This window comes from Trematomus bernacchii, unplaced genomic scaffold (genome assembly GCF_902827165.1).
Source record: "Trematomus bernacchii unplaced genomic scaffold, fTreBer1.1, whole genome shotgun sequence".
NCBI lineage: Eukaryota > Metazoa > Chordata > Actinopteri > Perciformes > Nototheniidae > Trematomus > Trematomus bernacchii.
Window position 1 is genome coordinate 197,687 of NW_022987784.1, and position 16,741 is coordinate 214,427.

The window sequence follows — 16,741 nt, forward strand, 5'->3', positions numbered from 1 at the left end:
TGCTGGTTTTGTTCATAGTAATAGTGATATTACATTACATTACATGTCACTTGTTAGACGCTTTTATCCAAAGCAACTTACATACTCAATGTGGACAGGAGCAATTTGGGGTGAAGTGTCTTGCCCAGGGACACAACGACATGCTGACTGCAGTGGGGTTTGAACCTGTGACCCCCTGATCTGTACACCAACGCACAACCCACTGCACCACACGCCTACCTGATATAGTATTGTATAACACAATTTTGAATTGCATGTTTTTGTGTTTCTTTGTTTTGGCCCTGAAGAGGAATTGTGGCAAGCATCCTGGTGTTTCTCTGTTTTGGAGTGACGCAAGCGAAAGATGGGCCCTTCACCAGACCACATCCAGGTGAGAATGGCACAGTCCAAACATGATTTACCCCTGTTTTATGGCACTATTAAATCATCTTCATGACATGTATCTCAGTTACACCAATACAATATTCTTCAGTTTTAAACAACATACAGAACGGTGCAAGGCATGCCAAGATTAAGAATGAATTACATAATGGGAAAGGTCAAAACCCATCTATTAACAGCCTCTTAACTATAAAACACACATTTACAAACTGACATATTGAAAATACATCTGCCATTACAGTAATCAACAAGAACTGTATACTGTACGGCATGCTGTTATCAAAAGAAGCCCCTGTGTTGTCGGACATTATGATGTGTGTATTATCGGTTACTCCATTACCTTCCTGTGTAGAGGGGTACCTAAGAGCAGTTGCCTCTAAATAAATCAATACCAACAATTCAGAGTCTCATGTTGGCTGATAAGATCCTCTGAGTGCTGGGAATCAATACACACTATGGCTTGCTTAATGTGATTGTAACATTAAGGAGACATCTGAGTAAATGCAAGAAGGGGGGGTGTTTTCCTGGCATAGGACAGGTCCGAATCCCCTAGAGAAGAAATGAAACACACTTGATGAACATCTTCATCACATTTTTTTGACGTCTCTCCTGGCTTAGAGCAGTAATATAAGTCAAGGACTTCAGTGCTCAATCAATATCTTAAGTTTTAACATGGTGTTAATGGAGCATTCTCACACTTAATAAACACTTACTCCAAGAGTTCAGTGAACTGAAATGCAGAAAGAGGGACATGAAACTACAATTTACAAGGTGTTTCAGCTGATTTTAACTTTGTTTTGAGAGCATCAGTGTTGTTTTAAAGTTTTTGTGAATATTGGTGGTGACATGGATAATGTGTCAAAGCATTTTTTAGATTGGAGAGTTTTTTTCAAACTGTGACACTATGTACCTCCTTTTTTTTAATCTGCTAAACTATAAAGGGATGCTTCTATTTATACAAGTGCAGTTCACAAGAGTAGTTTGTTATTTAGGTCATCAACATGTTTCCCAATAGCTCCTGAGGGAAAATAAGGAAGGAAGATAGCAGGGTGGGGAAGTCAGATGGAGACGCACTCTGAATGTTGTTCGTTGAAGTAGCCCGGCAAGAATCTGGGCTGTTGTCGTTGCCTTACTTCTGCCCTCGTCCCCCCTCCCTTTTGGTAAACAGAAGGGTTTTTTGTTTCTGTGTGTGTGGAGGGACTGAGTCATGCTCCCTGACCTGCGAGCCAGCCAAGTAGGTTGGGTTGTTTTTCACCTCGGTGCTGTTCTGCTGAAGCTCCAGAGGGACTTTAAGATTTACACCCTGCTACTCCGGGTGGATCACCTGCTGGGAGTGTAACAGCCCACACATCGATACACAAGAAATGACTACTGTAGAATAATGACATTGTAATTTAATCCTTTTGTAGGTCATGTATTATGGGTTGGCTATGATAGCTGTGGGCTTTAATTACATCCATTAATAGTCCTTTCACAAGTGAACTTTAAAGGAAGCCAGATTCTCTGTTGCAATCCCTCTGACTGTGGTACTCAAATGTTATTGGATTCAACTGTCTCCTTGGGGATAGAAGAAACACTCTGTGAAGTATTTATTAGGAACAAAATGAAGCTATTATTCAGGGGGATTCAGGGATTTTAATAATGAAGAAGTATTTAAATCAGCACATCTTAGAATCACAAGTTAATTTGGCACTTATACACACAGCCATGTGTGGAGTGTGAGAGAGAAACTCCCTCTGGAGGGAACTTTGGGATTTTAGCCTTTTAGATGCACAAAAACCTACATAACACACTACAGGAAAGGGAAAACCCCCAAAAGCACAATAAGGCCCCTTTTTAAATGCATCTCTCAGATAACATTCAGACTATATAACATGTTAATAATCTTTTATCTGCCACCCTAAATCTTCAGAGAAACTCAAACTTAAGTTATCAATTCACAGATGACATCCAACATGTTTAATTGTTACATTGTCGTGAGTAGCTTGCTGAAACTCTCACCCCTTTTCTTTCTCTCTGTAGCATACTGGAGGTTCTGGCTGTGTGTCTCTGTCGTCTACGAGCTGTTCCTCATCTTCATCCTCTTCCAGGTTGGTGTGCTGGTGATATGAAAGCTGAAACCTATTCTCAGAATGTACATGTTCTACTGGACCTTATTTGTGACGTAGTGTCTGCCCCCAGAACAAGGCAGTACAAGTTATTTTATTTTAACTTTGTGGACATTCACATTTAAAGGGGACCTATCATGCAAAATGCACTTTTTGATGTGTTTTATACATAAATATGTGTCCCCGGTGTGTCGGGGAACTCACGCAGCGTCAGAAAATAAAACCCTCTCTCTTTTCCTCCGTACCCAAATCTCTAAAAACGGGGCTACAACGGAGCTGATCCAGATTTGCGTCCGATATGACGTAATATCTGAAATGTAGGCTGGCTTTACACCCACGGCCCTATCAGACACAATGCCCGACTGTTTTGGACGTAATATGGTCGGTGCATGTTTACATTAGCATCGCTAACACTCAGAGCTAACCTGTACTGGAGAGCATGTGTGTGAAGAAGCAGGAAATAAAAAGGAACTCACCTTGTGGTATAACCGGCAAGAGAGAAAGCCTTTGAGCTCCATACTGTTTCAGAAATAATCCTTGATAATCCATGATATGGCGTTTCATCACCGCAGTATTTAGTTTAGACAGTAGCTGCCGGGTCCCGCATGAGCTCAGACCCCTCCTTTTTTATTTTTTTAAAGCTTTATACCCCAAATCAGCACTTTTGAAACAGGAAGTGAAATAGAGGGATATGAGGCATGGCTAGAATGGGTGATCTGTTTGGTATTTTGTGCAAAACACTTCATAGACATGTTTTTTATATATTTTTATATATCTGAGACCTATGCTATTGCCTAAAAATAGCATGATAGGTCCACTTTAACTTTTGTTTTTTAAATCAAGGATTTGTGTCCACTAGCCAAAGAGAAGATCCTCAATCCTGCTCTTATGAGGCAGAGTTCATATACTGTATATCTTTAAGCCAGGACTTCACACTGGCCCAGATAGAGGATTTGGTTAAAAGGTCTTCTCCAATGTGCTACTTTTTCTGCTGGCGTCATCCCACATGTGGAAGCCTCTTTGCACTTTTCCAGTTAAATTAAAATGTCACTGAGCCAGAACCTTAACATGGTAATACTTAAAAGAAGTGTGTGTCTGGATATTGTTAAAACTGTTAATATATTCAAGCCATCTACTTTCTTCACTCATGCTAGGGAAATTAAAAGTCTAGCATTATGAAATCCTCTTGTAAAAACTGTAATGATGTACGACAAAGAAGTATCATTTATAAAAGCATTTATTTAAAAGGACGTGTTGATTTAAATGTAAGCATATTGAAGAGGTTTAATAATGTTTTCCAATTTTGTACAACACTGTAGAAGGGATATACAGTGAGAACTTATTCTATAGTTATTTCTGTAGTATATTTGCTAAATGATTTGCACTTGTTTCAGTAGACCTTGAGCTTCTAATACTATAATTATTTCTATATATCTCAGTTTCTTTTATAATATTCAATGACGACAATCGGTCTCAATTTGGCTCTGTTTTTATGAAAGCTAAATTTCAGGTAACATAATTGCTGACACTTTCCATAATCCTCCTCACATTGTCCCCCAGACGGTGCACGATGGACGACAGTTCATGAAGTACATCGACCCCAAGCTGGGGGTCCCGCTGCCGGAGCGCGACTATGGAGGAAACTGCCTCATGTACGACCCGGGCAACACCACAGACCCCTTCCACAACATCTGGGTAAGACTATTTAAATGTAAATGTGACATTTATTATCCAGGGAAGACCTTAAGGTACTTTTAAATATGTAACCAATGCACCTGATGTCTTTTTTTCAGTAATAAAGATGGTGTGACTCATGTGTGAGTGAACATGTGGGTAAAAGCTTTCAGTTTGACACATATTTAAAGGTCACCTATTATGCAAAATCCACTTTTTCATGTCTTTTATACATAACCATGTGTCCCCTCTGTGGAAAGAGATTCTGAAAGTTTCAGGAAAAAAGATTCTCTCTCTTTTTGTCCTGATCCATTTATATAAAAACCTGTCTGAAAATGAGCTGATCAGATTTTGGCCACTTTATGATGTCATAACGATTTTTTGGCTTGTGTAACCATTAGCCAATCACCAACCAAGGTAACCCCCCCCCCCTTATCACCTGAATCTCCTCCTAGAGCACCATTGTGTTCTTTTTAACCAAATATCTCTCAGAGGGGCGTGGGGAGGGGCTCCTTATTTTCATCTAAAGTAACAGACAGAGAATCAGCACTTTTGAAACAGGGCTGAAACAGAGGGGATTATGGGATGCTGCAATGATCTGTTTGGTGTTTGGAGCCAAACACTTCAGAGACATGTTTTGTATATATCTGAGACCTATAATATATTGATGAAAAACAGTATAATAGGGGACCTTTAACATTTGCAGTGCCATTAATGAGTATTTAAAACTCTAACCGGCCACTTATTTGGATTGGTCTTGTTATATATATTTAGCTACCTTTTGCCCTTTATTATTACTCATAAGGAAATGACCTTGATGACCTCTGGTAGTGAGGCAGCCTAAACTAGTCTGTTTCTTTCCCTCATCCCTTCACACACTCATTCTCCTCCTCCTCTTCCCGTTTGACACTAGTTCTCCCTCCCTGTCTCTGTCTCCTTTTGCTTTCTCCCTGTTTCTCTCTTACACACATGCACAAACCCATAGTTATTGTGCTGGCTGGCTCCAGAGGCTTGTGTCTGGTGCAGATTATAGACCCAGGCCTTCTTCCCCCCTGGGGGCCGCTGCCACGATGATCCCCCACCCCCGCCTCTACTGTTGGCCTGATTTCAGTCCTTGAGAGTGGGTCAAACTCACCACATCCTGCACTGAATTACAGCCAGCTTATGTCAATAACCTTTTAAAACTGTCGAATTATGACCACGTATTTTGAATAAACTTAATTTATTTTGAATATTAGACACATTTGGACTGATAGGTTAAGAAAAACTATGGACAGCATTTCTCTCTGCACAGTAATTCAATGTAGTTGAGCTATGCTGTTTAAAAACACATTGGTTTTGGAGGCATTTTATTCCATTTCTGTGTTTTATGATGCCCAGCTAAGGTATGAGCTGCTCAGTGACCCAGAGCTCACTGTGCTCATGTCTGGTTACTACCAATGTGACCTAGATGTCCTACTCATTATAACAGAGAGAGTAGGACGGCAACTAATGATTACTGTTGTTATTGGTTGATCTGTTGTTTTAATGATCAATTGTTTGTGCTATAAAATATCAGATAACAGTGAAACATGTTTTATTGATTCTCAGGACAGATTTGAACATGATAAAAGTAGTTGACACTTTTGGTGAAGAGAACTTGTTAAATAAACTGTTGGTTTGTCTCTACAGGACAAGATAGACGGCTTCGTTCCAGCTCACTTCCTGGGATGGTATATCAAGGTGTGTGTGTGTGTGGAGAAGACTCATCTCAAATATACTGTTATTGTCCAAAGATCACCATCTTCAACTGATGAAACTAAACAACATTAGAAGAGCTTGATTGAGTTTTTTAGCAAGGGAATGGAAATGATTTCTTAGCAGAAAATACATTAAAATACATTTAAAGCAAGTGATTTTCATAAATCTGACTCACTAAAATAATGATCACTTAAATCCTTAAATACCAACACATTTGTTACATTTAAAAAATCTTAGTATAATAAGAATCAGTTTGATTGCCAAGTAGGGTTACAAATACAAGGATTTTGCTTTGGTGTATAATGGCGCTTACGTAAAAAGAGTTGGAGAGAAAATATAAGAAAACAACCTGTAAAACTATTATACAATAAAAAAATATATATGTTAACAATAAATATTAATATCTAAAAAAAGTACAATATCAATATGACAAAAATATATATACAGATTTTTTTCTATATGTTAAAAAGAAAATCTACTTCGCAACTCGGATCAGTGTTTTCTTTATCCTGCTCTTGTATGTCACAGACTGACAGCACTGGTATGCTGGTTTGCATTTGCAGCAAGGAATAATGTTATTTTTAAGGTATCATGCTGACCTCCTCCTCCCACTGCCCACCATTCACCTCCTCCTACTAACTTCCTCCTCTCTCCCTCAGACTCTGGTGATCCGGGACTGGTGGATGTGTATGATAATCAGTGTCATGTTTGAGTTCCTGGAATACAGCCTGGAGCACCAACTGCCGAACTTCTCAGAGTGCTGGTGGGATCATGCAAGTACAAATATTACCGCTCTTCCTCTGTGCATACCTAAGAGTCTACAGGTGTGCCTCAGCATGGAGTTCACTGTGAATACACTGAGTCTACATTAGATGGAGGTCACAGTGAGAAAAGACAAAGCTTGTGGGTGTGAACAGACTTATGCAAAATGTAGTATAACTGTAGTTGAGTTAACGACAAAAACCTGCTTGCATGAAATTGATTTGCAGTGGAACACTTGCTCTGTCTGCAACTATGTTTGTGTTTTCTCACTCACCAAACACTATTACATTACATTTCATTTAGCTGACGCTTTTATCCAAAGCGACTTACAATGACCAATTACAGGGACATTCTCCCTGGAGTAACTGAGGGCTAAGTGCCTTACTCAAGGGCACACTAGTGGTGGTTGTGAACTCACAACCTTCCGATCTTCAGCCCACCTCACTATCCATTAGACCACCACTATAGTGTTTAAGGAATGCTAAAGTATCATTTGACCCTCCTAGCTCAGAACTAAATAGGAGAGTCAGGCAGATCTGTAAACACCAACACAGTCCTCAGATGATATCTGATCCAACAAACTCGTGTAGGTGGAATACATTGGAGTGTTACTAGACCCGTCAGCCATCTGCCAAGACCAGAGGCGTTTCAATTTGTTCAAGGTCAACTTAACCTCACAGAACACAGCTCTTGGCTATAACTCAATAATGTATAGGCTTCACATGACAACTTCATAAAAATGTCTGATAGGATAACTGACAAAGTGATGACAATATGACAGTTGGTGGAAGAGTAGAGCTGCAAGGTGGTAATTCTGGTTTGACCCTTTATTATTGTTTTGTTTATCTCTCTCTAGTGGATCATGGACGTGTTGGTGTGTAACGGCCTGGGGATCTACTGCGGCATGAAGACCCTAGGCTGGCTGTCCATGAAGCCCTACCAGTGGCAGGGGCTGTGGAATATCCCCACATACAAGTACGAATAAACACATGCTGACTCTCTGAAGCAAAATGTGGTTTATTCCAGGGTGATCTACCTACTACTAACTTTACTCTTATAGAAGACATTTTCATTTCTTTAACCCTCCTCACTTATTGTGGGACAGATATGTGGCATGAGGTTCAATATTTAAAGATATTGATATTGTTTTTGACAGCGTTGTGAAGTAGTTTGCTTGTATAGCCCCTTTAATTACAGTTAGTGCCAATATTGCTGTGTTAAAAATGTGTGTGTGTTCTAACTAGATCCACTGTTTCTCTCCAAGGGGAAAGATAAAGCGCATAGCTTTCCAGTTCACTCCGTACAGCTGGGTGAAGTTTGAGTGGAAGCCTGCTTCAAACCTTCGTCGCTGGCTCGCCGTGTTAGGAATTATCTTTATGGTAAGAATTATCCTTATCAAAATAAACAATGGTACTTTTTGTCAAAATGGAAACCAATGATAATAAAACTTTGATAGGTTATACAATATGCTTTCTGCGACATCACTTGTGCTCAGGTTTTTCCTGAAGCTATTTAGCTTCACGCATTCTGCATTTGTCATGACTTTTTACTTTTTAGAAAGTATGAGTTGATGCACTTATGATGTCAGGTGTGGGGGAAACTTCTGAAGCAATTGGAGTCAGGACTCAGAGAGACACGAGGAGAGCTGGAGCTTTGATGGCAAACACTGACGGTTTATTTGGAGCTTTGGCCGGAGAATTCACAAGACATGTCACGGGCCACGGTTTGACCACACGGTTGAGATGCCACAATCAATTCTGAAGAACTCTTCTGTAGCTCAAGGTTTTAACTAGTTCGGGGTGTAATAATCAACATTCTTCATCAGCGAGACTAAACAAATATGGACCCTGAATCTAACTAGAGCTGTCGTCCATAGAAAAGAATGTGCGCCAGGGAACCTACGTTCCTAAAAACAAGGGCTTCTAGATGTCCCTGAACAATAAACTATCTCATGTCAGCTTGTGCTCGGTCATAAGCTGGCAACAACAATGCGCCCAAGCTGCTCCTCCTTAAGAGAGATAGCAGCAATACCCAAGGCCGTAGAACTATGCCGTGGGAAAGGAGACAGTGAAAGGAGGAAAATGATGAACTGTGTCAAAGGTTGAATACCTAAGCAAATTATTCCCCAACATCAGGCATAGTCATTAATGTGTTTGAATATATCAAAACATGAGTCACTACCCACAAATGTTGACATAGTTAACGCAGGGCATGCGTGGTGTCCTACTAGCTTCTCTTCTATTATCCTCTTGTCAGTGATCCTAAATGAAGACCCCTCCTTTTATCTCCTCTCTCTCCCAGTTCCTCCTGGCGGAGCTGAACACTTTCTACCTGAAGTTCGTGCTGTGGATGCCTCCGGAGCACTACCTGGTGCTGCTCCGCCTCGTCTTTTTCGTCAACGTAGGAGGAGTAGCCATGAGGGAGATCTACGACTTCATGGATGACCCGTGAGTAGCAGTTGAAGGGTTTGATTATGTTCATCGGTTGATCACATACATTCCCAACCAAGGGGCAATTCTGCATTTCTATATGTTTAATGGAAAGTAGCTCAACTCAACCCCTCATATAGAAAGAGTACATTCACAAAGTGTCTGCATTACTGATCCATAACAGGATCTGTTGCATAAGGAAAACTTGCTGGCTTTCACTTTTAATAAGTGAATGAATAGTTTAAGATTTTTAATAAAAGTGCAGATCCTTCTCATGAAGTGTCCTGTAAAGTCAGCTACACTGTAGGCCATTTAAATTGCAGTTCAGTGCTAATAGATGCATGAGTTTTCACTTTATGTGAGCTGGGTGTTGAGAAACCCTCAGAGCAGCAGGCAGTGTTCACCTCACTGATAGTGTGAGCTTCTTATCACATCTGCCTACAGAAAGCAGGAGTTTCTGCTTGTCTGACAAATATGCTCACACAACTGCATTGCATTCAATAACTCACAACGTTTCTTGTAGTGGAGAATATCATTTTTGAAAGTTCCCAGTTGCCACACACACTGGCAATCCATAAGGAGTGTTATATAGAATACCATGCACGGAAAACAGGGTAGGGCAACTCACCATAGCCTAGAGACAGGGTTGAGTTATAGGCTGCTGTGTGTTATGGAAATGTACAGTTATCATAGACTGTGTACATTTGCTTATCTGTGGTGTTTAAACAAACTGTGTGCGATGCAAAGGTACAGAAAGTACATTATTTTAAAAGCTCACTGCTTAGTTATTTGTAAAGGACTAACTATGCATGCAACCTTTAGTTTAATAACAATATTAAAGTTGGATACTATTATTTTATCAGGTTTATGAGTTATTTTAAGGGTCGTGGAAACTGATGATCATAATAATAATTTATGAGCTAAACTATAAAGATATAATGCTTTTAGGCAACTTCTAGGAGTATAGTAGCTATTTATGTTCCATGTATATAGTTTATTGTGTGTAGAAAGCTCTTTATGCAGGTGTCTTCTTTCATACTCACTATGATGTAATCTTAATATGTGACCCGCTCTATCGAAATCAGTCAACGGCTCATTTCAAAATAAACGTGGATTTGCGTAAAAAAATAGTTTTTCGGGGTTCGGGTGTTTTGTTTAATTTTAAACAAACAAAGTCTTTGCTTTCAGAATATGAAACTTTTATTTCCAAAATCACACGATAAATACATGTTTGAAGCTTGTAAAGGGAAGATGACACCTCTCACTCGCCTCTCTGCTGTTCCGCAGCGCTGCTCCCCCTCCCTCCCGCTGACATTATGAATGTAAGGCGTATAGTAATCATAGATAACACGGCAGGGTCCGTTACAGTTTGTTTTCATCTGATTTCAATTAAACAAAGTCTTGGCTTTCAGAATATTAAACTTGTTTCGGCAAATTCAGATGATAAATACAACTTTGAAGCTTGTGACGGCATAATTACAAGCGGAGAACGGAGTAACTTAACGTCACAGCAGGCATAACAACAGCTGGTGTTTCTCGTGAGTGTTTTCCCCGGGAAACAAACACAATACACACAAACGCAAAAATACACAAACACACACGCGTATACACTCGCGAGCTTCCCCCAGACCAGTAATACAAACGGAAATATCTTCCCTCCTTCTCAAAATGATGACTCGGTGACAGTCATTATATAATGTGACATATTTTGCTTAATATTTGGAGTACAATAACAATCCTGAAAGCTAGGAATCTCCTCTTTCCAACAGTGTATACGACTCAAAATGTGTCTTCGGGTCAATGCGACTGATTTCGATGGAGCAGGTCACATGTGTATTTGGTGTGGTTTATATCACAAGCTTACCTATAAACAGTTAAAACACCGGTCTGTTTTGTCCCCACAGGAAGTTCCATAGGAAGCTGGGGCAGCAGGCGTGGCTGGTGGCGGCCATCACAGTGACGGAGTTCCTCATCGTGGTCAAATACGACCCCAACACCATCATGCTGCCCATCCCCTTCTTCATCACGCAGTGCTGGTTCCTGGGGATCCTCCTCATCTTCACCTGGACCCTGTGGAGGTTTTTCTTCCGGTAAGAAGTGGGGGGTGTTACAGGGCAGGGGGGAAGGAGGCACAAAGATACTTTAAAGACATAAGAAAGGGGAATACTATTTTATTAAGAAATTCAAATACAGCAATAGTATAACAAGAAATTGTTCTCACTGTTGCATTCAAAAGGGTACAATTGAATCACAATAAACAGATTCATTTCTTCATATGAGAATTGTCATACTCATGACCTCATGCAGCGACAATTTGAGGTTACTCTTGGTTCGATTCTCCTTCTGTTGATTATTGATCCTCCTGTCATTAGGGTAGCATTGCCCCCAGCATGTTCAGCTTCTCATCTGTTGTCTCCCCCTTCCTGCCTCCCCCTTCCTGCCTCCCCCTTCTTCCCTTCCTGCTCATGCTCAGAAATTATGTTGAGTTCCAGTGAGGTAGGTATATGAGAGAGGCTCTACCTCCAAGGGCAGTGTTGTATTTTATGTTATTCCCTGTTTAATACACAATATTTCATAAATATTATCAGGATCTTCTATAAAACAGAAATATTACTCCACATGATTCCTTTTGCCACATGACACTCTTATGGCGCTTTTCCACTGCAGGACCTAGCACGGCTTAGTACGGTATGGTTAGGCCTTGGTAGGCCAGGCTCACTTTATGCTGCGTTTCCATTACAGGTTACCAACTGGGGTAGTAACTATAGTAACGCAGTGTAGGCGGGGCGATCGGCTGTTCGGCGGGCGGAGAGACGCTGCGTAAAACTGCAGTGACGTCATCTTCAATGTGAACCACAAAACCAAAACATTAGCTGTTAGCACTCAGAGCTCACAGCTCCTCTTATCTGTTCAGAAACTAGACAAAAGTTAAACGAGTACAAACCACAGACTGCCTGTGTCATGGCGAGTACAGTCGCTGGTTTATTTATGTCTGTAGGCCGTTGTTGTGAGTGAGGACGGAGCATATACAACGTTAGCTTAGCCGATCTCCATTCAGAAAACACGCATTTTAAAAGGTTTTTCGCCTGCCGTCTGTCTGCAGACCGGTATCAGTATGTTGTTACTTCGGCATCATTTTGAAACTTGTATTACAATTAAATCACGGTAAAATATGTTCATTTTGTTGTAGTTGTAGCCCCCTTGCCAGCGATTCTCTCTGACCATTCAGCAGTCGAGTGTTTACGTCACTAGTTTAGCATATTCAGCCCGGTTGTTGGCCCGGTATGAACCTCGATTTTGGAGGGCCAGAAAAAAGGTGAAAAAGTAGCCCTGAGCCGGAACTACCCCTAGTGGAAAAGCAAAAAAAAGCGGGCCGGGCCAACCGTGCTACGTGCTGCAGTGGAAAAGCGCCATTAAAGTACTTTAAGTGCTCTGAATTTTATCACCTTCATTTTTTGCATTTCCCTTCACATCCTTTTATTCTCAGCTGCAGTTCAATCAGTAATAGAGAATTGTAGACAGGAGACACAAAGGCTCATTGAATGAAAAAAAAAAAAAAGTGTTTGCACAGCTAACACACACACACACACACACACTGTACACACTATACACACACACACTGTACACCCCCACACACACACACACTGTACACCCCCACACACACGCACACGCACACGCACACGCACACGCACACGCACACACACACAGAGTGCCAGTCAGCATGCCAATAGATCTGTCCCTCACTTCCCATGGTGCACCTCTTCCAGCCTATCAGTACAGTGCATCACGACCACAGACACTAAAGCATGCTGTGTTCAAGTTACACAGACCTGGGTGAAATTGTATTTGCAAATACATGTAATGTTTTGTTTTATTTATTTATATATATATATATATATATATATATATATATATATATATATATATATAGCAATTGTTTATCATTACCTTAGAATAAAGTAAACTTAGCCGCAGTATCAGAGCACCGTTTCAACAAATAACATGTTCTTTGCATATTTATTAGTGGAACAACGATGGGTAAAGTTAATTATCATCGTGAATCTTTATTTAAGTAAATTAATCTGCAGTTTGGCCCACATCCTGTTACGCCAACCAACCTAACTCCTGTTTCAAAGGAAATTAAATGCCTTATATCAACAAAACAAATTGCTACACTTATCAGCCTTTCCTGGCATTTTAATAACACCTGAAAATCCTTTTTGTCGATGGGGGTTATTACAGCATATAAGCACTGAAACACACTGAAAACAGATTCCTCCCCTGCAGAAAATTCCAAAATATAAGTATCATTGTTTAAGTGCTGTTGTGGTAAGGTTTAAACAAATATTATTCCCCCACACGATGGATGGGTGCCTATTTAGAAAACCACAGAAAACTTTTTTAAATGGCCTTCTATGAGAAAACACATTGAGATGGTGTTTTTCCTGATAGCCTTTCTTCTTTTCTTCCATCTTCTCACAGTGACATCACGCTCCGTTACAAAGAGACCCGCCGACGCAAACAGGAATCCCCCTCGGACCGAGACCGCTCCCTCGGCAACGGCAACCCCTCCACCCCTTCTGGACGCAGCAAACTGAACGGCAGCTCGGAGACGGTACGGCAGAGAAAATCCTGAAGCGGTGGAGTGGGGGGCGGATGGGGGGGGGGGACGAGTCCTGAGCGTCGGTCAGCAGCAACTGAAGGAGAACGTTCGAGGTTCGGTGGGAGAGAGAAACAAGAAAACTGAAGCAGACGCAAAGAAACATGTAGAGGCAAACTGATGGACACGTGCTGAGTAGACTTTATTTGTGCCTACATGAACCAAGCAGTCGTTCAACAGAGGCAACGAGGGGGGGGGGGGGGGGTGCTTTGATGTCGATGCATCGTCTAGTTATTGTCTTACTACAGGGATTTACCTCATTCTATTTTTTTAACTGCATTTGAGGGAATTATACACAAGTTAGTGTATTATTTATACACTTAGGAAAAAGCTGAATCAAAGAGAGAAGGAGGTGGCCGAGGGAAGTATATAATGTAGATTTGTGACCAATCGTAATCCCTTTTCTCAGCTGCACACTTTTAGAATACAAGAGGTGAGTGTTAGAAAATGTCCGCCACTGTAAATACGCTTTGTTCCGTGTGTCGTGCGCAGTAGCATCGGTGCAGGTGAGAAAAAGGAGAGTATTCGGAGAGTTTTCTGTACGTGACGGTTACTGATGTTCAGTGTCAACCGGGAATATTGGCCATAATGATGCCAAGCAGCAGTTCAAATCCAGCTCGGTAAATACTGACAAAATGTTCTCTTTATTTTTTGGTTTCGAGTTATCTTTCGGAAGGTTTTGGTCTCCTGATGCATTGTTTACACGAGGGAGACGCTATCATCTTTTCATCTTTACTCATTCCTGGAAACAAAGCCTCGAGGTGCTTGTGAACGCGGGGCGGTCCTCGCTCAGTCTGACGAGAGAGGAGAGAGAACTGGCCGAAGCCTTCTTTAATAGAATATAACAAATAAAATCAAGGTGTACCATATTGTAGTTATTTAACTGCTGATTATACATGATTTATGGGGTATAGTTTGAGTATTTTTGTAGTTCCTTTGTTATCACTACTGTTACCATAATAGATTCCTTATAGAAGTTCCTCGTTTTAAAGAAATGCAGCACTCTAAATAAACAAATCCATGACAATCACACTGATAGGAAGCATTAATCCTGTCTGATGGACTCATGTTGGCTCGGCACACATGGCAGAGATCTCTCCACTGTAACAAGACTAACGCTCGTTCAGGCACATCAGAACGTACACTTAACATCTGATTAGGTTAATGCCAAATGGATTTTTAATTAACCCTTCATTTAGAGCATGTGCTGTTGTGGCTGAAACTAAATGAAAGCGGTTAAGCTGTGTTTTGGTGTGTATTGTATACAAGCCAAAGCTTAGATCCTGTTCTTGATAAAGCCATAAATGCCACTCAGACCCACCCGAGCCACTTAAACAGCTGATAAATCTCTTTCAGATTCCTCTACATTTCAACTAAAGCAGTCCCAGAGCACCCGGGATCCTGTCAGCCATTTTTACGTTAAAAAAGGAACCTTCTAGGGGTCAGACCATTCAAAAGAACATATTTACTTTTGTCAAAATTGGAACTTAAACTGTCTGAAAATGTGTAATTGTCTCAGTATTTGTTGATTTTTTTGTCAGTTACATAGAACATAAGGATGTATTAGTCGACTGTATATGAATCTTGTTTTCACGGTGGATTGTTTCTGTGATTTATTTTCAAACAAAAAGCCAAGCATTCTTCTTTAGCAGCTTCTCCAGTGCTGCTGCTTCTCTTACGTGAACTGAGTATCTTTGTGTATTGGACAATTGGTCAAACAAAACCATGATTTAGAAACAGAAAATACCAATATAATGTTTTCTGCCCATCTATAGGAAGAAGAAAAGAAAATCTGTTGGCGAAAAATAAAACCAACAGATTCATTAAAATAGTTAGATGCAGCCTTAGTCAGATGATCTGAGCTTTTCGTAATGCTATGAAAAATACACTGTAGTCAGACCTCAAATATTGTTCCCTATACAGTATGTCACTCAGAAAGCTTTAGTCTGAAGTTCAGAGAATCAGCTGTAAATGTGAAGGTGTGTCACTCGTCCTGTCCCAGTGGCTTCATAGCTGCAGACAAAGCATTGACGATCGCCCCAAATGGTCCTCCTGTAAACTGGACTGATGTTTAATGACCCTGAAGTCATTTTCTTTTGAATGTAACCCAGCTGAATCTGCTTTCCAAGTGAGACCTCATCATATTTCAGTTTATTTCACCATAAACACTAAACTAAAAGTTCTTCATTCTCATCCCGTCTGTAAATGTTTCCCCTCTTTCTTTTGAATACAGAGATTGCTGTGCAAATGTGAAACCCTAAAAACAATGTTTAGCTGAAAGGTCAAAGTCTGTCCTCCCGTGCTGTGCTGATTCAGTTGCTTGTGAACTTTGTAGAAGTTTACTTTATTCCCCTTTATTCCTTTAAATTACATGGGGGTTCAATGTCAGTGTCCATGCCTTGGATTGGTAGATGTTTTTAATTGAAATCTCTAAAGACTTAAACCAACCCAAGAATGTGCACATCACAAATGATTGATTTCAGAATCTGAATTGCATTTATGAGTTATGGAACTGAATATAAACTGTTTTTCCCCACCGTCCCCCCCCCCCCGTCCCCAAAAGGACCCTTTTCCTTAAATGTCTTTTAGGGTTCCGTGTAGTTCCACCTGCAGCCACGCGGGGGCGGTACGTTATTTGTTACTGCTCTGACTTCAATGTGTTCTTGTCTCCATGGTAACGATCATTCGCAACTTGCTGTAAAAGCAATTTTTTCAACTTGGTTTGTGTACATTTGAACATGTTAAAGATCATAATAACTGACAATATGCTGCTGCACCACATACTTTTATAATGTTTTCAATAAAATCCACTGAAAACCTGCATGGATTTAGCTTGTTTTCTTAAAAATCACAAATAAGGAAATGTGAGTTTACAGCCGCGTGGCCGAACGTTTAGAGAATGACTGCTTCAGTGTTTTTAGATCTTTCTGTCAGATGTTACTATGGTATACTTAAGCAATAGCTCACGACAGGCCGTGGTGCTCATA

At 40.5% G+C, this 16,741-nt stretch overlaps 1 protein-coding gene across 1 annotated transcript in view; it reads left to right on the forward strand.

The window, feature by feature from the left end:
- Nucleotides 1-16,575, forward strand: part of ptdss2 (phosphatidylserine synthase 2) — a 28,261-nt gene extending 11,686 nt beyond the window's left edge. The window contains exons 4-13 of the mRNA XM_034149457.1: nucleotides 288-370; nucleotides 2,404-2,471; nucleotides 4,050-4,184; nucleotides 5,835-5,885; nucleotides 6,563-6,676; nucleotides 7,522-7,640; nucleotides 7,930-8,044; nucleotides 8,967-9,112; nucleotides 10,999-11,184; nucleotides 13,577-16,575. Of these exons, the coding sequence (XP_034005348.1) occupies nucleotides 288-370; nucleotides 2,404-2,471; nucleotides 4,050-4,184; nucleotides 5,835-5,885; nucleotides 6,563-6,676; nucleotides 7,522-7,640; nucleotides 7,930-8,044; nucleotides 8,967-9,112; nucleotides 10,999-11,184; nucleotides 13,577-13,730 (1,171 nt within the window). The 3' untranslated portion in view covers nucleotides 13,731-16,575. The remainder of the gene's footprint in view (nucleotides 1-287; nucleotides 371-2,403; nucleotides 2,472-4,049; nucleotides 4,185-5,834; nucleotides 5,886-6,562; nucleotides 6,677-7,521; nucleotides 7,641-7,929; nucleotides 8,045-8,966; nucleotides 9,113-10,998; nucleotides 11,185-13,576) is intronic.
- The last annotated feature ends 166 nt before the right edge of the window (nucleotides 16,576-16,741 follow it).